Raw genomic sequence first — 25,865 nt, 5'->3', positions numbered from 1 at the left:
GTACGCGCAAAACACCAGTCTCAACGTTAACAGTGAAGAGGCGACTCCGGGATGCTGGCCTTCTAGGCAGAGTTGCAAAGAAAAAGCCACATCTCAGACTGGCCAATAAAAAGACAAGATTAAGATGGGCAAAATAACACAGAGGAACTCTGCCTAGAAGGCCAGCATCCCGGAGTCACCTCTTCACTGTTGACGTTGAGACTGGTGTTTTGCGGGTACTATTTAATGAAGCTGCCGGTATTCCCATATCCTTTTTATCAATCACTTCTTCATCCTTCTCAAACTTTAAAAACTACACTGAATAAAAATATAAATACAACATGCAACAATTTCAAAGATTTTACTGAATTACAGTTCATATCAGGAAATAGGTCAAATGAAATATATTCATTAGGCCCTAATCTATGGATTTCACATGACTGGGAATACAGATATGCATCTGTTGGTCACAGATACCATAAATAGGGGCGTGGATCAGAAAACCAGTCAGTATATGGTGTGACCACCACCAGTGGCCATCGAAGGTGATCATTTGCCAGCTGAAGCCGGTTACGACGCCAAACTGGTCAGGTCAAGACCCTGGTGTGGCCAACGAGCACGTAGATGAGTTACCCGGGGACTGTTTGACAGTTTGTGCAGAAATTCTTTGGTTGTGCAAGCACTCAGTTTCATACCCCCAGTATCATTAGCTGTCTGGGTGGCTGGTCTCAGACGATCCCACAAGTGAAGAAGCCGGATGTGGCGGTCATCTGCTGGTGTGGTTACATATTGTCTGCGGTTGTGAGGCTGGTTGGATATACTGCAAAAATTCTCTAAAATGACATTGGAGGCAGCTTATGGTAGAGAAATAAACATTCAATTCCCAGGCAACAGCACTGGTGGATGTTCCTGCAAACTTGAGACATCAGTGGCATTGTGTTGTTTGACAAAACTGCACATTTTAGAGTGGCCTTTTATTGTCCTCAGCACAAGGTGAAACTGTGTAATGATCATGCAGGTTTAATCTTCTTAATATGCCATACCTGTCAGGTGGATGGACTATCTTGGCAAAGGAGAAATACTCACTAACAGGAAAGTTTGTGCACAGCATTTAAGAGAAAAGCTTTTTGTGTATGGAACATTTCTGGGATCTTATATTTCAGCTCAAAACATGGGACCAAGACTTTACATGTTGCATTTATATTTTTGTTCAGCGTGATATCCAAGCCTCGCCTGTGTGTTTATATACACGCATGCACCTGCACCAGAAGACAGCCAATCCATCATTGCTAAACTGCAGTATTTTAGATAAGGCTGACATTTAGAGTCCTGCTGGTTTTCTCAATTACAACGGGTGTTGTTGCACGTGATAGGCAGGGAAAATGAGGTTGCAGACAGGGCCAGGCGTGTAAGTGCAAGTCAATCGGTCTCTGCAACATGCAGGCCACTTTGTCATTGTCTTTTTCAAGAAGGATCCAATCTTACCTCAGAATAATCCTACATATCTAGTGATTTCAGCTCACCTGCTTAGTATGAATAGAGGACAATGGCGATAGATACCAGACTGCTGGGAGTCATAGCCATTTGCAGGACTGAATGGTACATTTCTGCAGATCTTATCATGACTTTACAGATCATATCAATTATAAAGGACATCCTGCAAAGCAATCTCAGAGGCCAGACTGTTGTTGTTAAGAGTTTAATGAGTCCCATCTGAACAGATTTTATTCTATCAACTTACATGTATCACAAATATTGGCAGTCAAGCACTTCCAGGCAGTATGTAAAGATGTAAGATATACATTTAAATAGAAAACACAGTCTCATTCAGATAGAAAAACTTAAAAGACATTCACACATACGTACACACACACAGTCCTTTCAGAAAGACAGACTAGACACCGTGCTCTCCTTGATCACATAGAAGTCAGTGTTTCTGCTAGATGGTGCTTGGTACCTGTTCCTTTAAGGCTAGTCTTTCTGAATAATGCTCATCATCCTTTGGGAACATTTCCATGACATACAAAAACCGATGCACACTTACGCTATAAATTATTTGAGAAACTTTAGAATCTAATTCTAAATGGAAGATACACTAACGGCACGCAATTGGTACTGAATCACAAATAAAAGGCTGCAGGGCATACTTCCCTTGGGGAACTACATCAACAAAATGAGAATATAATTACAGCTGCATGCACAAGTTCAAATCAGAAACAATGTTGGTCTCTTACACCTCCAACATCCCTGTCATCTGGGTAGAAACAGGCCTAGGGATAGTCTTCAGAAGAGGTGTCACCCCAGCAACAGCCCCCTCTCTCTGAGGCACACTGCATACATGGGTTCATTTAAGGGGGGGAGGTGTAACTGGGGTACAATATTTCAATGCATTCTGAGATTTTGAAAATTATTTTAACTTTCCGTTGGCTAAGTACCTTTCTACAATGAATCGCTATACCCCTGGCCCTCAAATTGCTGGACTCAACCAACTATTCTGCATCTCCTGACAAGCTAGCTATACAATATCTATATATATACACACACACCTATTCAACTCTTTGTGGGTGCTATTCATAAATGTGGTTTCAGTTATCCAACAACATGCGAAATAAGAGTCTGACTAGAAACTTCATACGGAGAAAAGGAACACTGTACTCTGTTGTGAACGTACAACTTTGTTATAGGATTAAATATGCACAAACAGTGCAACCGTACACCTGGAACGATACAAATGCGACACACGTAAAGAACATACGTCTGCTCTAGGGTACAACTACTATACCCAGCCGCACTGTAGACCAGGTCAAACCAAACCTCTGCAGCATCCCTGTAGACCAGGTCAAACCAAACCTCTGCAGCATCACTGTAGACCAGGTCAAACCAAACCTCTGCAGCATCCCTGTAGACCAGGTCAAACCAAACCTCTGCAGCATCACTGTAGACCAGGTCAAACCAAACCTCTGCAGCATCACTGTAGACCAGGTCAAACCAAACCTCTGCAGCATCCCTGAAGACCAGGTCAAACCAAACCTCTGCAGCATCACTGTAGACCAGGTCAAACCAAACCTCTGCAGCATCCCTGAAGACCAGGATCATATTTCAACATTACATTGCAGACAACGCCCACTGTTCAACCTCAGGTTGGGTTGTCACCCTCTGTTCAACTTTACATAACGTTGCTTAAAACAAGGGGAAACCTGATACTGACTGATTATACTTACTCTACATACGTTCAGAAACTGTTACATGCGTATCAAGCAGTCATGGTTTGAGATCACCCTTTCACAAAAGATAGCAGATACCTAATACCTAATCAATGGAAGCAGGTAACAGATACCTAATCAATGGAAACAAATGCAGCAGCACAACCTGTGTCATGATCAGATGCAAGAAAGACTCAGGAAAACAATGTAATACTCCACATGATATACAACACATTGACAACCAAAAGGCAAGACAGACATTTAGACAGACGATTGTTTGCAAAAAAAACAAAATTGTTTTTGATCATGGTTCTCTTTCACATTAAAGACATCTCAACACAATGGACCAGCTCTGCCTGAGTGTGTTGGTCTCATCACTATATTCAGTGAGACACAATAGACCAAATCCTGGACAAACAAAAAGGACGGCTGGATGTTTAATGGACAGTATGAGCTCAGTGGTATTGCCATACATTACCATAACACACACACACACACACACACACAGGAACGGTCAGTTGCATTGGGCTACCACAGGTGTGTCTCCCGGATCTCTGAGATGATGTTGCTGGCTTTTTGGAGTGCCTGAAGTGAAGAGAGAGAGAAGGATACTGGTGTTAAAAAGGGAGAAACAGAAAGTACAACACAACGTGCATGAGAGTAATTAGGGGTACTAGTAATAATTGTACAGTACCTCCAGCATCTGGGCCACCTCTGTCCTCTGTTGTGCTGTGTCTTGGGACTCGATGAGCAGCCCCTGCAGCAGGTTCTGTTTGTACAGCTGGCCCACCAGCTCACTCTGCAGACGCTCCTTCACAAAGTTCACCAGGAAGTGCATCACCGTCTTGGGCACACTGCAGACACATGTCACAAGATACACAGTTAGCTAGGCCAGAGAAGGCTCAACTCACCACTAACTGGATACCCAAATAATAACACCCCTAGATGCCCTGGAGCGCCAGTCTCTGACCTGTCCTGAATGCTCTTGCGGACGATGAGGAAGTAGCATTTGATGAGGCGTTGAATGACCTCACAGTCTCTTTGCTCCCGGGAACTCAGCTTTCGGGACACCGGCACTGCCTGGCAAACAGAGCAGGGGTCATATGTTACAATCTGTCACAGACCGAATCAGATACAGTGCTGCTCTACAGGGTAGCGCTGGGTCAGTTCTGACTGCTGATTCCACTACTCACTGTGTCCAGGAGGTTGATGGCCTGGCCCTTAACAGGGCTGCTGAAACCTGCCACTGGTGCCTTCTCCTCAGCCATCTTCTCATTCATCCAGCATTTATCTCCATCCTGCAGGCCCTAAAAGAGGTGAAATGGGGGGGTCAATTCAATTTAGTTGTTCTGGTATCGGTGTTAGTCACAACTGGCTTATTGGAATTCTTCAAAGGTGTGATGTCCATACTGGTATGAGAAGACAGCATCAGACTCTAGAACCCTCTGGTCAACATTAGGCTCATCTATATGCATGAAAGCAGAGCATGTGCTTTGAGTTGAGGCAGAATTACCTGTTGACTGTTGACAGATGCTGAGACCTGAGCAGCATCGGTAAAGTCTGGGTGCTTTGTGTTGATGTAAGCAAGCTCAATTTGAACCAAGTTGTGGACCTGAAACAGTTTGGTGCTCAGAATCATCCACGAACAGACAGACCGCCAGTAAGCAATAGCACTAAATTGTAGAATAATTACACAGGATTTTTGTACAAAAAAAAATGAACTGAAAATGTCAAATCACAAAAACAACTGTCTTACCATGTCATTAGTAATGGGCAAGCGCTTCCTGAGTAAACTAGTCACCACCTCCACAATGGAGTCGTGCAGCTTGGGAAACCGAAGGAGCTCCTGACAAACACACAGCATGTCAGGACACATACAGAGACACCTCTATTACAATTTGGTTCAGGCTTGCTTTGTAGTATGTGTTGTACAGTGTCTAGCGTACCCATAGGCGGAAATCCCAGGGGGGACGGGGGGGGACACGACCCCCCCATCTTGGGAAAAAGATGATTTGTCCCCCCCAATATATCACTGTAAACATAACTATGTAATTTCAATAATATTAATAATACGCAATGAAAGCACTTGTGCTGATTATAGACACTTAATAGCGCATTTAAATTTCAAAAGATTGCGACCCCCCCCGCCCTTTGCCTCACAATGGTTTGATCCACTGCCAGTTCTTTAGCTGGCAAGGTAAAAAAGGGTTCGTATCTACTGTCCGAAAGGGACATGTACGTAACTGACGTGAGGTTAATTCAGTCAATCCATAGCAGGTCCATAGCAATGTTATTTATTTATTTTTATGTTGGCAGGGTTCACACACTAGTTGAATTTGCAGAGCTAGCGCGCAAACTAAAGCAAACATTAACTATCAAGCTAGCTAGTACCTATTCCATTTGTGGCGTCGTCAAAGATGGAATCTTTGCTATCGTCAGTTTATTCCAAGATCAGCATGCAGCTGTAGTGCTTCGACGTCCCTGTGATAAGGTTAGCAATAAACTGAAGTCCAAACTGAACAGAACAGAACTACACTCTCTTCTACCATTGTCTTAAATATATATAATGGTCTCGTTGCAAAAGATAAATTGTCGCTAGTGAACTTTTTTTTATTTTATTTTATTTCACCTTTATTTAACCAGGCAGCAAAGATTATAGCAAACACACAGAAACGGAATTGGTGCTCGCTAGCTTTACAAATTCAGCTATTGTTGGAAGCCAGCCAATATGAAACAAACTATTTAAATTACAAAAGGTTGCAGCATGTGTTGTGTAAATGTGTGTGTGTGCAGCTAGGCCAGCCAGCCAGCCAGGTAGAAAAATGGCAGAAAAAAGTAAGAAGACGGACATCAGAGTATTTGTCAGTACACCAAAACGCATAGTAAGAACTCTAGTATCCTAATATCTCAAAGACTAGTTGATAAAATGTTCATAAGAAAGAAGTAAAATGCTAATGGAAAATGTTTCACAATGATGTCATTAGGCAGAGCAGGCAACAGATGGCACACAGACAGCAGAGCTGGGGACAGATATGCAGGGACAGATTGGCAGACAGGGAGTCTCAGGTAAGTTTGTTGAGTCTTTGTTTGGCCACATAATGAAAGGTTCTCAATTTTTTTGACTTGTAAAATAGGGACATAATTGGAAAATGCCATGGATACCCCCACTCTCAACTTAAACTGGTGACTAAACTAAGATTTGTTTACGGCAATGGTATTGCTGTTGTGATTAATTGTGTAGTTTTGGGTACCGGTAGTTAGGAGTACGGCAAACACCTTATTTATTTTCTAGGAGACAGACTGAGTCAGTTAGGGTGGTGAAAGGGAAAGAGCCAGGGAGAGAGACTTCAGAGGACAGTGTCACAGCCACGGCAGGACCAAGTGTCACCCTTGTTGCCAGCAGCACCAGTATAGGGGACAGTGGCACAGCATTGTCCAGTTACCACAGTGATGGCACAAAACCATATCAGCCACACCCACAATTTATAGAACCGCAAACTCTTGCCAACAGAGTGTTGACGTTTCAAGAGAGATGGTTTCGCAATTTCCCCTGGCTACATTATAATCCATCAATAAAAGGAGTGTTGTGTTTTCACTGTAGCCAAGGGTTTTCAAGCCAGCCATCTTTTGGCCAAAGAGCTGATGCTGCCTTCGTTAGTGCAGGATTTAGGAACTGGAGAAAAGGCATTGAAAAATTCACAGCACATCAAAATTGCCAAACCCACCGCCACTTTGTAATTGTAACAGCACACCAGCTAAATCCAATCAGTGTCCAGTTATGTCCAGCGCGTGGGGTAAACAGCAGGATGACGCAAGGCATTGCTTGATGAAAATTGTTAGTTCGGTGCGGCATGTAGTAAGACAGGGACAAGCCTTTAGAGGCCACACGGATGACAGTGGGAATTTATACCAGATTTTGAAACTTAGGGCAGAAGAGGATGATCCCATTTTACTGAAGTGGTTAACAGAGCGTACCACAATGTACACAGGCCCCAAAGCACAGAATGAAATTCTGAACATCATGGCCAATAGTCATTCGAGGCATTGCAGCTGAGATTAGGTCTCTTCCGATTGTACAATTTTCATTAATTGTTGATGGTACTCAAGATGTCTCTGGTGCTGAACAGGAGAATGTCTGTCTGCGTTATGTTGACCATGACCTTGTCCATCACAAGGAGTTTATTGGGCTATACAGGGTGTCGGAGACAACAGGCGAGGGCATTGCGAAAGTGCCAACTGATGTGTTGTTGAGGAAACCCGCAAACATATGCTCGGTTCTTTTGTTCAGTAGTGTGTATAGCAGTGGTTCTCAACCTTTTTGGGGTACTGGAACCCCTGCATATTTTGAGGCAAGGCAGGCAAGGTTTTGAGCGGTCCTCAGGGACCTCCACCCCCTTTATATTATATGTAAACTTACTGGAAACCTTGTGGTACTGACTACATTCATTACACTTTTTTATTTCACAGACCCCTTGCAATTAGTCCATGGACCCCTGTTTGAGAACCCATGGTGTAATTGATAGTTGTTCTTTTGTTTAGTAGTTTTTAGTACACTTACAAATGATTTATTTCATGTTATTTTATTTAAAATTGCATACTTTGTGCGACATACTTGTCCATAGCTGCTGTTTGAAGAGTTGAGACACTGACTGAAGGATATTTTGGTTGATTTATTTGGGTTTTTCATTGAAGTAGTTATTTTGCTTTTAGAACTGTACTTATTTTAAGCTTTTTGTTCTTGCAAAGATATTGTAGACTCAGGCCAGGTGGTAATATTTAATGACTATATAAATGTATCAGAAAAAGTCAAATTAAAAGGTCAATTCAATACGGAGACCAACTTTGTGATGGTTCTCAATGGAGATTCTTTTAGATCTGATCACACCATGTTCATTGTATTTATGAAAACTACACCCATACAGTGTACAGTACCATTGTCACCTACTGACTTTTCTTGATATTGCTGGTTGTAAGTACGAATACCTGCATACATACTGGACTGGTAAGGAGCACTGCTATAACTATTATTAGTAGTAGAATTATAATGATTTAAACATTTGAACAAGTTGGGAAAACCCTTCAGTTAACTACTGTACCTATCAATTATCCAGTCGTAGGAATTATGGTTCCTCAATATACATTTAACAACGTATGCTATGTGTTACAGCACTACTTTTGGTGTCCCCCTCAGGAATTGCTCTTGAGAAAATTTAATGTAATTGTCCCCTCCAAGGTTGATCTCAGATTTTCGCCCCTGCTGCGTACCTGCGTGCTGTAGGAGGAGCAATGCTGGATGATTCTCTGCAGCTCCTCGTGGACCAGCTCCACACAGCGCAGACTGGGCTCCTCCAGACGCTTGATCTGCCTCTTCACCAGCAGCTCAAAGGAGATCTCAGGTACAAAGAGGGCCGGCCGCGGACCCTGCAGCACAGCACAACACACACCTCTATTAACATAACTCGTGATTCATTAGCTTCAATGGAAAACTATTCAAAGACGTCTGTTTAATAACCTACACACAGACAATGCGATTGGAGCTGATGGTTATTACCGTAGCATTGCGGATTGCAGTGAGGATGTCGAGCTCCGTCAAGCCCCCCAGGGGGTCAATAGACTGAAGAGTGCGGCCAAAGGTCTCATGGAATATGTAACAGATCCGAGCCCCCCCACAGCTTACCGGAGAGGAGGACAGAGGAAGCAGTATCAGTGGCTGTGTCCGAGGGTTGTCAACATCAGATGCAGTCAGCCAGAATGAGTCAATACTTGCTTCACATGCTTGAGGAAATCAATAAATCAGTGAGCGGTACAAGAGCTATTGAAATGAACCCAGAAAATATGAAATGCCAATACATGAACACCTACAAAATTACAAGGAGGCCAAGAAATACAATAAAACGCCTGCCTAAGTGAAATGCATTCAGCTGAACAATAACCAAGTTTTCCGTCACAAAATGTCCGCTGTGCACCTTCTAGGCCCTAGAATCTAGGGGGTTGCTAAATATTTGGTGGTCAATGAGGAGTTGCTCCAATACAATATAAAATACTGAAAGATGATTGGTGCCTGGATAAAGGAGCCTAAAGCAGTTGAACTACTCACAGCTCAGATGTCTGGATGTGCGTGGCGGTGCCCTCGATGGTGTTGCAGTAGTCGCTGGCGAACTTGGTGACGATCTGTAGCAGGGTGGCGCTGTGGTCCTCTACAGGCTGGCCGTAGCTGCTGAGCCGGGACTGGTACTGGGCACTCAACACCGTCACACGCCTCTTCAGCTCCGGCAAGCAGTCCCTGATGTGGTGCATGAGCAGGCGGCTCAGGGTGCGAGCCAGGTAGCGGGAGCCGCAGCGGGAGGCCAGAGACGGGTAGTGGCGCTGGAGGAAGGCCTGCTCGTCCCGTGCCGTGTCCTCTATGCTCTTCTGGGTGTTGATGTCATGCTGGCTCCTAGCAGGAAGAGACATGGAAGATGACAGCTGGAGTTACAGAATACTCCACAGTGGTTCTGCATGATCCGATGGTCACCAGCTCCAGCATAGCAGGAAATTATACACCCAAATAGGATGCAGTACTTTTGAAATGGACGTTACTGTAGCCGTACAGATTCCTTAAAACTAATCTTTAGCACTCTGGAGGAATGTGCTAAGCTGAGGTCCCTACTGACTTCAGACAGCCTTCCAAGGCGGTTGCTATGATTGCTAGTGTGAGCTGTTGGTTGAACTAGATTGTCTCTGCTCAGTGAAATTACTTCAGAAAATGACTTACCATTTCAGCCTCTGGGCAGATATGTTTTTTTTTGTGTTGCAATTCTGTACCCTTGGCGAAAAATCACTCAGATAACTCATACATCAGCCCTGTGCTGGAGCCCCATGAGTAAGACATGGCACACATTATCTCAGCAGAATGTGTGAGAACGATCTCAAAGTAGGGAGACAATCATTCAGAAATTAGAGCTTTGTTTGAAAAATGCAAACAAATTGATCTGGTGAATAGCAGGGCCATTGGAACATTCGTTGTTTATAGCACAAAGGTCTCTGAGGGTACTTGAGTTAATTTAACAACCATAATGATTCAGATCCTTTATACTCAATCAGATGTGATACATTGGCCTAATATTTGTATAGCATCTTTCACTGCTATGGGACTTCATCTTTTTAAGCACCGAGGTGACATCACTCAGTAAGAATTAGGTAAATCTGTTAGCTAAGTTGTAGGCATATGGACAAACCTGTTGACCACTCCCACAATTCCGAGCCGCACTGGAATGACCCGACCCAGCAAGACCTCCAGAGCATCTGTCCCTGCGTCCATCAGGTCCAGCTTACTGATCACCAGCAGTGTTCTGCGGCCTGCAAGACACATGGACACAGCTGGGTAAAGACACACCCCTTTTGTCCATGGCTCTTTCTACACACACACACACACACACACACACAAACTAACAGCACTTGAATGGCACAGTTCATTAAGTAATCTAATTCTTTTTGTGTATATAGCAATCACTGATGTTAAAAAGTTGAGGTCAAACCTAAAAAGTAACATTGACCATGTTTACTGACATTTAACACATCCGTATCGATGAACAAACAGGGTACCTGCAAGTTCCATGAAGTTGAATTTAAGACTTAAAACCTTTTTAATGCCACTTGGAATGCAAATTAATAAAAATTTGAAATCTGCTTGTGCCACACAGCTGCTAATATTAGGTCTAGCTCTTTCACCAAAGGCTATATCCTACATGGCTCATATTATCAAGCAGGTGTGCTATTCTAGCAATGAGCATTCTCCTGTAGTCTAACAGATGTAGTAGCATAGTGGCTAAGCTATAGATAGCTGATGGATGTAGTAGCATAGTGGCTAGGCTATAGATAGCTGAAGCATGGGGTTGCCCATCTGCATTTGTTTAGGCTACCCCAATGACCTAATCATCAGCTAGATCACAACTAAGTGTTAGAATTTTGGCTTCAATACCACTACCAGCTTAGTATAATGATACCCAACACCATAATGATACCACTGTGAAAAAATGCCTTAAACGTAAATATACAGAACCGTTACTGTATAAAACACGTGGTCCACTCTCCATCTGGAGAGCTAGGGCAATGGGTGAGCAGGCTTTTGATCCAGCAAAACACACCTGAGTCAGCTTAACAAGGTCCTGTTGAGCTGTTGATTTATCAAATCTGGTGTGTTAGAGTGGGGTTGGAACAAGTATACACACCCAGTAGCTCTCCTGGAGGTGTTATGCTAGAAAAGACTACAACACCAAAATATTTTTAAAAATCCCTCTTTCAGTGAATCGGGTATCACATGGCTATACTTGGGAGCAAGGTAGCTTAAGAACAGAGCTCTAGAACTGACAGTGCCAAGTAAGACGTGAAAGAAGTTAGCTATTTCATCTAACATGTTCAGGAAATGCATAATGAATATATTGATGGGCAACATGACAAAATAATCAAATGTCTTTTTGGGTCTCTCGAGATTAATTTGCCTGAATGTTTTTAGTGCATATTGCCCTAGGCTATGCTACATTTTTTTACCACCGGAGGAAGTAGGAACTAAAACATTAGCTAGATTGCTAACTAAATATATTGTTGCAAGATATATCCATTCAATGGATCTAACAGTACATTTTATGTCCCACAAAAACATTACATTGTGTGCCTATAGGCTACTTAGGGTATTAACCACAAATGGCGCTCTCCACTCCGTATCATCTCAATTACATAGCCTATTTAGTTTGTATAATAAGTGGTTATTTCCTCTATAGTGACAGTTGAGAAATAATTGTTCTACTCACATAAAGCTGCGACTCTGCTTTTGTTCAACAGTAACAGTTGTTTTAAAAACCGTCTTTCCCACAGTTACATTTAGAAATGTTTCTCAACTCAGTAAGTAGTATGCATCTTTCCCTTCACTGTGCGCAAAAGGTGGGAGAGGGAGTGAGAACAGGCAGCGAAACAGGGACAGGGCAGATACTTTCATAGCAGGGCGCAGGTTAATGCACATTACTGTTGAATAAATAATGGTTTTAGAACCAAAACATTTGCAGGAACGTTGTGCAGCCTAATCACTGACATTACAGATGTAAGCCAAATTGCATCGGTAAGGGGAGGGTGTCGGTGTCTGTAATTTTTGGTTTATTGTCCCAACTCTAGTTAGTATTGTCTATCAAATTGTATAGGCTACCATGCGCTTTCCTCTCCCGCTCTCCTCTGGCAATGGCCCAACTCCCATTGGCACATGATGTTCACACAAGGAAGAGAACATGTGTTTGGAAAGCTCTGGAAAGTGCCTTGACTATTATTTGATGTTCTATTTTTTTCTTTCTTGCCATGTTGGCAACAATTAAGCAGAGACACAATATTATAGAAACACTGTAGTCCACTTTTAAGACCTTTGAAAACAGAACTAAGGCATTTAAATCAGAAAATTAATGTAAGACTTAAGGACCCGCGGACACCCTGAAAAATATATACAGTGCACTCGGAAAGTATTCAGATCCCTTGACTTTTTCCACATTTTGTTACATTACAGCCTTATTCTAAAATTGATTAAATTGTTTTTTCCCCCTCTCAATCTACACACAATACACCATAATCACAAGGCAAAAACAAGTTTAGAAATTTTTGCAAATTTATTACAAATAAAAAAACTGAAATATCACATTTACATAAGCATTCAGATCCTTTACTCAGTACTTTGTTGAAGCACCTTTGGCAGTGATTACAGCCTCGAGTATTCTTGGGTATGACGCTACAAGCTTGGCACACCTGTATTTAGGGAGTTTCTCCCATTATTCTCCGCAGATTCTTTCAAGCTCAGTCAGGTTGAATGGGGAGCATTGCTGCACAGCTATTTTCAGGTCTCTCCAGAGATTTTCGATGAGGTTCAAGTCCGGGCTCCGAATGGGCCACTAAAGGACATTGAGACTTGTCCCGAAGCCACTGCACAAAACAGATATAGCCCTTGGTTCACTTCAGACCTGACTGCCCTTGACCAGCACAAAAACATCCTGTGGCATACTGCATTAGCATCGAATAGTCACCCCGATATGTAACTTTTCAGGGAAGTCGGGAACCAATACACACAGTCAGTTAGGAAAGCAAAGGCTATTTTTTTCAAACAGAAATTTGCATCCTGTAGCTCTAACTCCAAAAAGTTTTGGGACACTAAAGTCCATGGAGAATAAGAGCACCTTCTCCCAGCTGCCCACTGCACTGAGGCTAGGTAACACTGTCACCACTGATAAATCCACAATAATGGCAAATTTCAATAAGCATTTCTCTACGGCTGGCCATGCTTTCCTCCTGGCTACCTCAACCCCGGCCAACAGCTCCGCACCCCCCACAGCTACTTGCCCAAGCCTCCCCATCTTCTCCTTCACCCAAATCCAGACAGCAGATGTTCTGAAAAAGCTGCAAAACCTGGACCCGTACAAATCAGCTGGGCTAGACAACCTGGACCCTCTCTTTCTAAAATGATCCGCCGCAATTGTTGCAACCCCTATTACCAGTCTGTTCAACCTCTCTTTCAAATCGTCTGAGATCCCTAAAGATTGGAAAGCTGCCGCGGTCATCCCCCTCTTCAAAAGGGGGAGACACTCTAGACCCAAACTGTTATAGACGTATATCCATCCTGCCCAGCCTTTCTAAAGTCTTCGAAAGCCAAGTTAATAAACAGATCACTGACCATTTCAAATCCCACCGTACCTTCTCCGCTGTGCAATCCGGTTTCCGAGCTGGTCACGGGTGCACCTCAGCCACGCTCAAGGTACTAAACGATATCATAACCGCCATCGATAAAAGACAGTACTGTGCAGCCGTCGTCGACCTGGCCAAGGCTTGCAACTCTGTCAATCACCGTATTCGGCAGACTCAACAGCCTTGGTTTCTCAAGTGACTGCCTCACCTGGTTTACCAACTACTTCTCAGACAGAGTTCAGTGTGTCAAATCGGAGGACCTGCTCTCCAGACCTCTGCCAGTCTCTATGGGGGTACCACAGGGTTCAATTCTTGGGCCTACTCTTTTCTCTGTATATATCAACAATGTCGTTTTTGCTGCAGTCGATTCCCTGATCCACCTCTACGCAGACGACACCATTCTGTATACGGTTCTGACTTAGAATATGTGGACAACTTCAAATACCTAGGTGTCTGGCTAGACAGTAAACTCTCCTTCCAGACTCATATTAAACATCTCCAATCCAAAATAAAATCGGCTTCCTATTTCACAACAAAGCCTCCTTTACTCACGCCGCCACACATAAGTCTATGCTGGTTAGTGCTCCGCCTTATCTCAGCTCACGATAACAACACCCACCCATGGCACGCGCTCCAGCAGGTATACCTCACTGGTCATCCCCAAAGCCAACAGCTACTTTGGCCGCCTTTCCTTCCAGTTCTCTGCTGCCAATGCCTGGAACGAATTGCAAAAATCACTGAAGCTGGAGACTTATATTCCCCGCGCTAACTTTAAACATCAGCTATCTGAGCAGCTAACCGATCGCTGCAGCTGTACATATACCATCTGTAAATAGCCCATCCAATCTACCTACCTCATCCCCATATTGTTTTTATTTACTTTTCTGCTATTTTTGCACACCAGTATTTCTACTTGCACATCATCATCTGCACATCTATCACTCCAGTGTTAATTTGCTAAATTATAATTACATCGCTACTATGGCCTATTTTTTGCCTTACCTCCTCCTGCCATTTGCACACACTGTATATAGACTTTCTTTTTTTCTATTGTGTTATTGACTGTACTCTTGTTTATTCCATGTGTAACTCTGTGTTGTTGTTTGTGTCGCACTGCTTTGCTTTATCTTGGCCAGGTCGCAGTTATAAATGAGAACTTGTTCAAATAGCCTACCTGGTTAAATAAAGGTGATAAAAAAAAAAAAATGTTGTCTTGGCTGTGTGCTTAGGGTCGTTATCCTGTTGGAAGGTGAACCGTCGCCCAGTCTGAGGTCCTGAGCGCTCTGACGCAGGTTTTCATCAAGGATCTCTCTGTATTTTGCTCTGTTCATCTTTCCCGCGATTCTGACTAGTCTCCCAGTCCCTGCCGCTGAAAAACATCCCCACAGCATGATGATGCCACCACCGCACCTCTCTGATTCAGAGGTGTTGTGTTAAATGCGGTAGACACATTTCAGTTCAGTTGGACAACTGACTAGGTATCCCCCCTTTCCCTTGCTTCAATGTAGGGATGGTGCCAGTTTACCTCCAGACATGATGCTTCACATTCAAGCCAAAGAGAATCTTGGTTTCATCAGACCAGAGAATCTTGTTCCTCATGGTCGGAGAGTCCTTTAGGTGCCTTTTGGCAAACTCCAAGCGGGCTGTCATCTGCCTTTTACTGAGGAGTGGCTTTCGTCTGCCACTCTACCATAAAGGCCTGTTTGGTAAAGTGCTGCAGAGATGATTGTCCTTCTGGAAGGTTCACCAATCTCCACAGAGGAACTCTAGAGCTCTGTCAGACTGACCATCAGGTTATTGGTCACCTCCCTGACCAAGGCCCTTCGCCCCCGATTGATCAGTTTGGCCAAGCAGCCAGCTCTAGGAAGAGTCTTGGTGGTTCCAAACTTCTTCCATTTAAGAATGATGGAGGCCACTGTGTTCTTGGAGACCTTCAATGCTGCAGAAATGTGTTGGTACCCATCCCCAGATCTGTGCATCGACACAATCCTGTCTCGGAGCTCTACGGACAATTCCTTCTACCTCATGGTTTGGTTTTTGCTCTGACCTGTACTGTCGACTGTGGGAACTTATATAGACAAGTGTGTGCCTTTCCAAATAATGTCCAATCAAATTAATTTACCACAGGTGAACTCCAACCAAGTTGTAGAAACATCAAGGATGATCAATGGAAACAGGATTCACCTGAGCTCAATTTCAAGGTTCATAGCAAAAGCTCTGAATACTTATGTAAATAAGGTGTCTGTTTAAATTTTTAATACATCTGCTAAAATTTCTAAAAACCTGTTTTTGCCTTGTCATTATGGGGTATTGTGTGTAGATTGAGGAGGTATTATTTTTTTTATCCATTTTATAATAAAGCTGTAATATAACAAAATGTGGAAAAAGACAAGATGTCTGAATACTTTCCGAATTGACTGTATACACTGAAAAGACATGCAGTGAAAAATGAAGGAGCACAAGTGTACACTATGCCTCACCATCCGGGTCGACCTCGCGGGCCAGTTTGAGGGCATCAGAGGTGGCCAAGTCAGAGTTGGCAGGAGACACTGAGAGGATAAGGGAGTTGGGGTTGGAGATGAAGGATAGGATCATCTCTTGGACTTGAGCTTCTATGTCCTCTGGCTGATCTCCAACCGGAACCTAGTACAACAAGAAATAACTACATTACTGCAATTAACTATACACATTTGTTTTCAATGAGTAATGGCATTAATTTTACCACGAGGAACATCATAGTTGTGCATTTTCAAGTTAGTGGGATTAACACACTGGTTGCGCTTACCTTGGTTATTCCTGGCAAATCAACCAGTGTGAGATTGAGGACATGAGGAGAGAAAATCTTCAAATAGATGGGCTCAGGGCTGATTCCCTAAATGCCACAAGAGAGGAAATGGGGATGGAGCAAGAAGCAGATTAAAAGTAAATCAATAACGCATAAACTGGAGATAAGACAAATTTATCTACAATGTATACATACATACCTTGTTGCCTCCTGAGCTACGCTCAGTCTCTTCTTCAATCTCCTTGCGAATCTCCAAGAAATCTGTGAAAATCTATAATGCAAACAGAGATGGGATACTGAAACATCGACTTCACCAACACCCCTGGCAGCATGACGTTAAGAGATACAGTACCAAGTCTCTCGGCCCTACTGCAAATATGAAACACTCAATGTGCAGTGCAAAACAGCAAAATAGATTTGTGCAAAGCAAAGATAGTGCCACATACCTGGTTCTTGCTATGAAGGAACGTGCCCCATTCATCAGCCTTGATCCCTTGACAAAATATAAAAAGATTGAGTGTAAAATAATATGCAAATGGAAATGAAATACTTGTATCACATAAAAACAGACTTTGATGGGGTTTATAAATATTTGGAAACAAAATATGACAGAGAGAGTTTGTAAGTTGATGTGATGATTAGACAGAGGAAATGAAAGACGATGAGGGTATTAAGATGGATGACAACGCAACAGGTCCATGCAGATAAACTATGGAAGTAAAGACCTGGGTAGCTGTTTGCATTTTGTTTTACCCCATTTCCTGAGAAAGGTGAAGAAGGGATGGTAAATATGTTAGAAAAGAGCGAACATTCCAAAGACCACTTAGGCTTTATCCAATGAGTGAAATTACATGAATGCGAGATATTGAAATTCATTGAGTAAATGTCAACTGCACTGGCATTGATTTGTTTCAGTATGTCCAGTGTACAGTTTATCTGCGAGAAGCAACATGAGACAGCTTTTAAAGTGACAATCACATCTTTGTTTCTGTGTCAAGTGCATACCATTTTCTTGCAGTCTCCTCTCTGCCAATGGAGGCACATTCACCAGCTGCAACACTAGGGGTCGCCGTGTGACTATGCCTGATCCCCGAGGCAGAAAATCCCTTCCAACCAAGCTCTCCAACACAGAACTCTTGCCGCTGCTCTGTCATGGGAAAAGAGGAGATCAATTTTAGAAAGACTTTAACACTTAGCTACATGAATGATTCATTGCTATTATCTATACTTCCTCCATCTCCCTGGAAAGACTGCTGGACATTGATATGTTAATTTCAACAATGACACAATTCCCCAATGTAACAGGTAACGACCATTGATTCTTGCATTTTGATTCTGAACTGACCTGCGAGCCAACCACCACTATCTGAGGCAGCTGGATGATCTCTGCCCCCACTGTCAGGAAGACTTCCTGGAGCCGATTGATGATGGGAATTAGAGTCTCCATTTCTTAGGACTGGACACTACAGTTGGCAAAATAAAGTGAAAGAAGCAATGGTGAGATTATAAACATATAGTATACAGGAGTCTCCTTAATCACCTACAAAAGGCAAAAACAAGACCTCTTGCAGATGGATAAGAATGTGTAACGTTAGCAAGCAATAAACAAACTACACAATAGCTTAACAGTAGTATTTGTTGTTGTGATTCATTTAACTCTCGTGATGATAACCAACATTACATACGGCCCGCGGGTGGTCATGTGAAAGGGAATGGATTCAGGCCCTACTGTTCAGGCCCTACTGAGAGACAAAACTGGAATCGTTTGATTTGGGGTTGGTCGCTGATTAGTGGCTAAATACCAAGATATACTATATTCAAAGCTACCCAGACCTATCTAGCTAGCCAGTTAGCCTAGCTTGCTTATGACCCCTATCATGCAATAAATGTGGACTAATTTCGCAAACAACCAGACATTTAGCATTGTCAAGTCTTTCGGTATACAACATTTGGCCATTTTTTACATTTTACATATTTATGAAGGGGAACAAACGGAGATGCTGCTGGACTTCCTAGTTTAGCCGATTCAGGCCAAGGTGCTCCGATGAGGAAGTAGGGAAAGGGTAAGTGGCTAACGCTTTAGTCGTTTCCTTACCGGATAACACGGTGAAGATGTTCCTCTCAATCCAACAAGACCGTGCTCACTTCATACTGCAATGACAGCTAGCTACAGTAACTGAAGTTCTGTATTATCCACAATTTAGCGTTATCTGTATTTTTAGCGACTACAAACCGGGTTGTTTTCAAGGCTGTCATTGATTTATTTTTTATTTTTTTGAAAGAGGTGATTGGTCATTCAACGTTTTTCCGTATATTATAAGGTTAGCTGATTGGTTTAAATAGAGTCTGTCATAATTTTGACAACGCCCTCTACACGAAACTCCCTCCTCTTTTTCCAAGCGACATCACACATTTTTCTTTATGCTCTAACATTTAAAAGCACCATATTCAATGAGTGTGGGCCACTCTGCCTCTAGGTAACAATGGAATAATACATAAATACATGATAATATATATATATATATATATATATATATATATATATATATGTAAATGCGTGTTCACGAGAGTCAGCAGGGCAAAAGACTTGCGCAAATTTGCTAAGTGGAAAGTCCAATCCAGGTCAGTTACAGATCAGATAATCACAGCACCCTGCCCCGACCGACTCGTGAACAAGCTGCATACCTTCAGATAAAAAACAGCAGAAGGTTGTATGTCTAGACATTACCAGTTTTAATCAAAGTAGTTAGTTAATGAGAATTATTCAAGAGAACAACAGTTTTCTCTCTGCATCTGTCTGACGCCAGAGTAAAAGGTAAACGATTTGATTTTCCCTAAAAGCTAGCCAACTAGCCAACGTTAGCTAACTAAAATGTCAGGTCATGTGGAAATGGAATAGTTAGCAAACATCTGGGTTACCACGATTGGTCTCTTCTGTAAATCATGATTCATGGTCAAATCATGATTCATGATTCATGGTCAAAGCCCGTCACACATCGGATCCCAAGCATCCTGCATTGACTTATTGATGCCGCTTTGATAACTGATAACAGCAAAGATTTTTCTAACTAACCCAAGATGGTCCACAGCCTGTCATTTCCAATGGAAGCAAATGTATCATAGTGGGTGGACTAGCAAGGTGGGAGCGCCAAGCACGAGCTAGCGAGATCCTATTGGCGGTTTCTAACATATATTTCAGTTAGGGAACGCCTACTTTACGAATTGCGGGTGTGCAATAACTAAATTCGACCTTGCACTCCTAAAGAAAGCAATTTTTCGAAAATTTGTTAAAGTCTACAAAACGTAGTCCTCTATGTTAATAACAGATTCTAGTTTTGGGAACAGAAAACTCTATTGAGATCAATTGTTTCATCAATGAGAAAATTAGCAGTTTGTCTGACAAAATGCATGTCCCTCCATCTTCTGCCATTGCTGGCCACTGGACTTCCCCTCGTCACCATATTTGGTAGTGAGTGGAACCGCCAACCAGATACTTCAGATGTATACATCTGGTATAACATCTGGCACATTGTTCATCTGTGGTAACAGTGTCCTAGTCCTAATTGATGCACTGAAATTGCTTACCTATTCTCGCATCAGCAAATATGACGTCTCGGAAGAAGATCCTACTCAAGGTGATAATTCTTGGAGACTCAGGGTGAGTAGAATACTTGCAGTGTGAAACCTGTTCATTCCAAATTGTCCTTCCCATAGATCACATGCTTCATGTACATTGGGTTCCACTCATGTTTTGGGTAAAGGTGCCTAAAGATTATTTTATCTAATTTTGTCCCTGCCTATGTTTGTTCCTCACTCTCCTCTATCTCCACACTGACAGAGTTGGGAAGACCTCTCTCATGAACCAATATGTGAATAAGAAGTTCAGCAATCAGTATAAGGCCACAATTGGTGCTGACTTTCTTACCAAAGAGGTGATGGTGGATGACAGGCTTGTGACAATGCAGGTAATAGACTTTTCTCTTTCCTTGACCATGCACATCTTCCATAACCTCTCCTCGGTATTGTGTCCCAATACCATAAGTCTAAACCTGATAGAAATGTATTCAACTAAACATTTTAGTCAAGCCTTTCTCTATGTAACTAGGTCCCTTTGGATATGTATTGAAGTGCATGTAGTGGTGAGTTCAGTTATGAATGTCATCCATTCTACTAGATCTGGGACACTGCAGGGCAGGAGAGATTCCAGTCATTGGGCGTTGCTTTCTATCGAGGTGCAGACTGTTGTGTCCTTGTGTACGATGTTACTGCTCCAAACACCTTCAAGACTCTTGACAGCTGGCGAGACGAGTTCCTGATTCAAGCCAGCCCCCGTGACCCAGAGAACTTCTCATTTGTTGTGCTCGGCAACAAGATTGACTTGGAGAACAGGCAGGTCTGTACATATGCGAAGTTGTGCCATCAAATCAAATGTTATTTGTCACATGTGCCGAATACAACCAGTGTAGATTTGACCATGAAATGCTTAAGAGCCCTTTACCCAAAATGTAGAGTTAAAAAGGAAGAAAAATGTGCAAAAAATAAATTAACAATAAAATATGAATAACCAGACTATATACATGTGTAGCCCCAATGTTTGTTTGAGATGTAATTTGTTTATATGAATATTATATTACTGACCAGGTGACGACCAAGCGAGCCCAGGCGTGGTGTACGAGTAAGGGCAGTATCCCATATTTCGAGACAAGTGCGAAGGAGGCCATCAATGTTGATCAAGCCTTTCAAACTATTTGCCGAAATGCTCTCAAACAGGTAGGCCTATGCTGATTGAATTTGGATAATGTTAAACTCATGACATAGCTTTCACTCTTTAAGAACAATTTATTGATGCAGATACAAGAATGTATTCACTTTGGAACTTTAAGGCATTAACCTGCCATGTTTTCCTGTCCTTATTGTTAGGAGTCAGAAGTGGAGACTTATGACTTCCCAGATCAGATCAAACTGAGGGATGACAGACCAGCCTCCTCTAGTGATGGCTGCAGCTGCTGAGGAAGGGAGGAAACATGACAGATATACACATTGATGTTTGATTGAAGGGGGGGGATTACAATAATGTACATTCCTACCATTTTATGTCTTCACATATGCAAGATCACAGACAAAAAATGCTAAATCCCCCCCCTGTTTTTCCTCTTTGAAGTTCATGTGGCAGGAACTGAAACATCAGTTACATCAATATCGGTATTTTCACCAAGACAACTGGCTTTGTATTTGTCAAACATTTTGTTTTTGATACTCTCATCAGTCCTGCAATAATGTATGTTATGTCCGGGAGACATCCGATGCGTTCTCCCTTATCAACGTGCCTTCCATTTCCTTGTGGTCTCTGTGCTAGCTCTGTGTTTGTCATAGCAGTCACAACTATAATGGTTCCTCTTTAAAGAACTTGGTGTCACATTTTTCTGCACTAATATTACATTTCCTCTTCAAGGTGAAGACCTAAGTACAGCATATTTGCATGAACAATGAAGAAATGGTACAGTTTTAAGCTGCTGATCTGAAATGTAAATTGTACAAATGGGACTCAAGTTTGACTGTGTGTTTGTGGGGAGAGAGGAAACAAAGCTGTCACTAGAAAATCCAATATGATCAGCAGTGTGCTTTCTAATATGGATAATGCAGTCGGAGGCAAATTCCTGTTATCAAGTCTTGTTCCAAACTGGACATCTTGTCAGATGGGAGTTGAAATAGCTTTTCCCAGTTTAAGGTGTTACATTTGCAGGCCAAAGCACATCCTGCTATCATAGATAAGGCAGCATCTCTCTCACACACAATCTGACCTCTTATTTTTTACCTTTGTATAATATAAATACAACTATATGAACGTCCTCATCAATTTTATATAAAAATTGTTAAGGTTGATTTAAGTAGAAGTTTAACAGAGTCCCTATATCTTAATATAAATTGTTAAATATAATTTCCTGACAGTTGAATAAAAAGGTACAATTATGACTAAATACTATTTGAGGTAGATTGTGCTTTATTCAGTTTTTAAAAAATTATGCTAGGCCTAGACCAAGTGAGTACTTGAAATTTAGGGAAAACAGTCCATTTAAAAAAAAAATGCTTGTATAAACAATATATACACATCATACAATGACTGCACTGATCAACATTAACTAGAATTAACCTTACTGTGTGTGTTTTCTGTAAACTATCATTCATTTACAACACATTGCTTATAAATAACTTCCATAATTACTCAGTGATCATTTTAGACCAAAAGTCAAAAGGTATTGGCTCTTGTTTCAGTCTGATTTGATCAAGTGAAAATATCCTATTAATTGTACAGGAATGTCTGGAGAAAACAAAGAAAAGTATCATTAAGACAGGCTGTGATCTGAATGCTTTGCAGCTACACTATAGTCAACCTTTCATGTTATCCCTGTACAATTAAACCTTTATCAGGCTGACAAAGGATTCTTAGCATGAAAGTCAATTAACACAATCTTCCCTGCCATGCTCTTTTAAAATTTACCCACTGCTTCTCTGAATCGCCAGAATACCGTCAAGTCAGACAGGCAGGTTTTCAATCCATGTACGATGTGTCCATGCCCTCACTGTCTGGGTGAAGCAGTCGCCCGGCCAGGCGCTCAATGTCATCCAGACTGAGTTGCCGAAGTGAACGTTCATAATCCTTTTGGAAGAGAAAGCAGTGTTAATAGCTAGCCTGAGAATGATAAAATCATTCATACAGTACAAAAGTAGTACCTGCAGTCTAAAGGTGAGAACATTCAGTGAATTCTGTACTTCAGCAAAAGTATGTGGAGGGATATTCTTAAACACTTAATTGGTAATTATTGATGTAGTGTAGAAACTGAAGGGATTCAATGGGTGTGCATGCAAAGCAGCTTATACTCCGAAATCAGAATAATGTACATGACCTGAATGTGTTTTGTTGGCGAGTATGATAAGATCTATGGATATGTACCAACAGCTGCCTACTCTTGTTAATGGAAATAATGTACCTTGATTAACTGTTCTTGGACCTTAGCTGCATCTGCAGGGCTGAAGTGTTTCGCCAGTACAGTGGACAGTGTCTGCCACACTCCGTTGATCGCACTGCTACTGCTAGCCATCCCACTCCTCTCCCCTGCTGGACGAACCACCAAGTTTAACTTGGCCTCTGGCCCAATGGAATAATCGCTCAATCTGTGTTCATCTGTAACAAAGATGTGTATGGCTTTGTGATAGATGTACAGGTATGAATGTTATAAAGAATATTCAAGAATGCAGCAGGGCAATGTGTAACTTGGTAGATTCGGTGATGTGACATCCTCATACACAGCTGGGGTACTTCGACAATGTCAGGCTGTGTATGATTAGCTACAGTAGTTGGCCTGTGTAGGTACCTGCAAGGGCTTTCCCCTTGTAAAGCAATCGCTGCTGATTTGAAGGTATATTCAGACGTTTCGACACTAGTTCTTTCACCATGGAGACTTTTTCATCTTCTGTGACCTGAAATTGTGACAGATTAAACTGACATTTAATATTCTTGACAGTATTGATGAAATAGATAGCGACAGCACAATCACATTGATATTGCTGAACTATTCCTCTTGCCAAGATGACCATATCTACAGCAGGCACATTATCTTCCCTGGCCTAGGTCTGGTCTACTGAGAGGACTAACGCCCTGAACCGCAGAGCTTTATCTTCAAGCTACGAACATGAAAACTAGAAGAAAAAAAGCAGAGCTACAACTCTGCTTTTGTTGCCAGCTTCATTTCCTGTAGCTAAATCATCAAGTTACAGACCTGCTGTGAACACCCTCTGCATCAAGATACTCAATAACTAGCTACAACAAATAGACATTTCCTTTAAAATGTTAGCCCGTGATGCTGGAAACAGCAGTAGCAGCTAGCTGACATAGCTAACTAGGTTAGCTAGCTACCGGCTCCAGTCTGCCTTTTGCTCATAAATGCTTACCTGTACATTGCACTCCTTTCCTTGAAGTGGTTTTATAGTTAAAATCATTGTATTGACTTTGTAATTGAAAACAATTCAACGTTATGATAACAGGTTTGTTGTTTCTCCAAACAGCCCAAACCTTATCAGCAATCATGTTCTAGTTACTTCCCCACTGCTTTAAATACTCAATATGCGCGTGCTGCCCCCTGCTGTGTGGAATATGGATTGGTCAGTCAATGCGGGAATCTGCATCTCCGCTATTTATGGCCTGGATAAATGTAGCTAAACTATCTCAAATTCGTGGATGCAGTTATAGTTGCAAGAATTGTGCATGATTATATTACAATTGTTTTAAACGTTTTTATCACGCTGTTTTGATATGGGAGCATATTACACAAATTAACATATTATTTGTTTATAACATTAGGTATCAACATTAGAAATGTTTGAACTTGCTCATCAAATTCTTCAGAAACATTCCTTAGAGAGGAAGTTCCACAATAGCTTATTGTAATATGATGACATGACATCCACGATTTTACCTACAAGTGCTAATTTCTGTGGTCACCTGTCTATTTCAGAAACTTTTGGAGAACAACCCTTAATATTAAGCTGTCATGATAGAGTATATCTAATTACACTGGACGTTTTAGAGCAGTTTAACCACGGACACATAGTAATCCGCCCAAACAAGTTAATGGGAAAAGATCTCTAATGACATAGTTCTGCTACTTTAAGAGAATCATAGCTACTCCCAGCTTGTACTTGTTTATTTTGGGGAGCGTTTACATGCGTTTCGGAGAGAGGGGCCGATGCCCAGAGAGGGGGACCCGACCCGCGGCCGGGGACACCATGTGATGCCACTAAATCCAGAGAGCGCCGAAAGGGCATAGCCGTAGGAAGTAGGAATGCTGAGGGTGCTGCAGAACCACCCCCTTAAAATTTATATTTTTTCAAATTAAAAAGAAGCCCCCCCCCCCCCCAGTTGAAGACAATAATCGCAGTACTCTCACCCCCAAACTACTTCCTGCGGCTATCCGTAAGGGGCTGGTGCCGACCCAGAGAGGGGTCCAACCCTCGCCCACAGCCTAAGGGGGCGCAAATACATCCAGGGGGAGAGGTGGGGGGAGAGGGCTGGATGGGGGGAGAGGGCTGGAACGACCCAGTGTGTGTGTGTTTGGGGGGGACGACGACGACGACGACACCTATGCTGCGCTCGGTCAGCGCTCATCTATGTATTTATATGTACATATTCTTATTCAATCCCTTTAGAT

General features: G+C 42.2%; 3 protein-coding genes across 9 annotated transcripts; 1 reads left to right on the top strand and 2 right to left on the bottom strand.

The window, feature by feature from the left end:
• Positions 1-1,662: 1,662 nt before the first annotated feature.
• Positions 1,663-19,734, bottom strand: si:dkey-32e23.4 (dynamin-1-like protein). 3 transcript variants are annotated; one of them, XM_055886843.1, is made up of 18 exons: positions 19,579-19,734; positions 18,005-18,122; positions 17,665-17,806; positions 17,385-17,420; positions 17,106-17,152; positions 16,859-16,930; positions 16,660-16,746; positions 16,355-16,517; positions 10,400-10,520; positions 9,280-9,618; positions 8,734-8,854; positions 8,448-8,603; positions 4,939-5,028; positions 4,696-4,794; positions 4,376-4,489; positions 4,153-4,262; positions 3,877-4,036; positions 1,663-3,767 (listed from the first exon to the last, which is right to left on the bottom strand). In XM_055886843.1, the coding sequence occupies exons 2-18, from the start codon at positions 18,104-18,106 to the stop codon at positions 3,711-3,713; spliced, it is 2,016 nt and encodes a 671-aa protein (XP_055742818.1). In that variant the 5' UTR covers positions 18,107-18,122; positions 19,579-19,734; the 3' UTR covers positions 1,663-3,710. The 3 variants fall into 3 exon arrangements, with proteins under 3 accessions (XP_055742818.1, XP_055742817.1, XP_055742819.1); XM_055886842.1 differs by lacking the exon at positions 19,579-19,734 and adding an exon at positions 18,755-18,940; XM_055886844.1 differs by lacking the exons at positions 17,385-17,420; positions 19,579-19,734 and adding an exon at positions 18,755-18,940.
• On the top strand, positions 19,282-22,642 carry LOC129826289 (ras-related protein Rab-7a-like). 2 transcript variants are annotated; one of them, XM_055886845.1, is made up of 6 exons: positions 19,282-19,474; positions 20,260-20,317; positions 20,498-20,624; positions 20,834-21,052; positions 21,301-21,429; positions 21,580-22,642. In XM_055886845.1, the coding sequence occupies exons 2-6, from the start codon at positions 20,265-20,267 to the stop codon at positions 21,667-21,669; spliced, it is 618 nt and encodes a 205-aa protein (XP_055742820.1). In that variant the 5' UTR covers positions 19,282-19,474; positions 20,260-20,264; the 3' UTR covers positions 21,670-22,642. The 2 variants fall into 2 exon arrangements, with proteins under 2 accessions (XP_055742820.1, XP_055742821.1); XM_055886846.1 differs by having other exon boundaries at positions 19,292-19,367.
• LOC129826290 (ubiquitin-like protein 4A-B) lies at positions 21,479-24,788 on the bottom strand. 4 transcript variants are annotated; one of them, XR_008755011.1, is made up of 5 exons: positions 24,610-24,788; positions 24,033-24,138; positions 23,649-23,842; positions 23,159-23,317; positions 21,479-21,665 (listed from the first exon to the last, which is right to left on the bottom strand). XR_008755011.1 is itself a non-coding variant. In XM_055886849.1 (5 exons), the coding sequence occupies exons 1-4, from the start codon at positions 24,655-24,657 to the stop codon at positions 23,210-23,212; spliced, it is 456 nt and encodes a 151-aa protein (XP_055742824.1). In that variant the 5' UTR covers positions 24,658-24,788; the 3' UTR covers positions 21,479-21,665; positions 23,163-23,209. The 4 variants fall into 4 exon arrangements, 3 of the variants coding, with proteins under 3 accessions (XP_055742824.1, XP_055742822.1, XP_055742825.1); XM_055886849.1 differs by having other exon boundaries at positions 23,163-23,317; XM_055886847.1 differs by having other exon boundaries at positions 21,479-23,317.
• Between the last annotated feature and the right edge of the window lie 1,077 nt (positions 24,789-25,865).

This window comes from Salvelinus fontinalis, chromosome 28 (assembly GCF_029448725.1).
Source record: "Salvelinus fontinalis isolate EN_2023a chromosome 28, ASM2944872v1, whole genome shotgun sequence".
Lineage (NCBI taxonomy): Eukaryota > Metazoa > Chordata > Actinopteri > Salmoniformes > Salmonidae > Salvelinus > Salvelinus fontinalis.
Note: the sequence above shows the minus strand (reverse complement) of the source record. Positions and strands in the feature narration are given on the sequence as shown.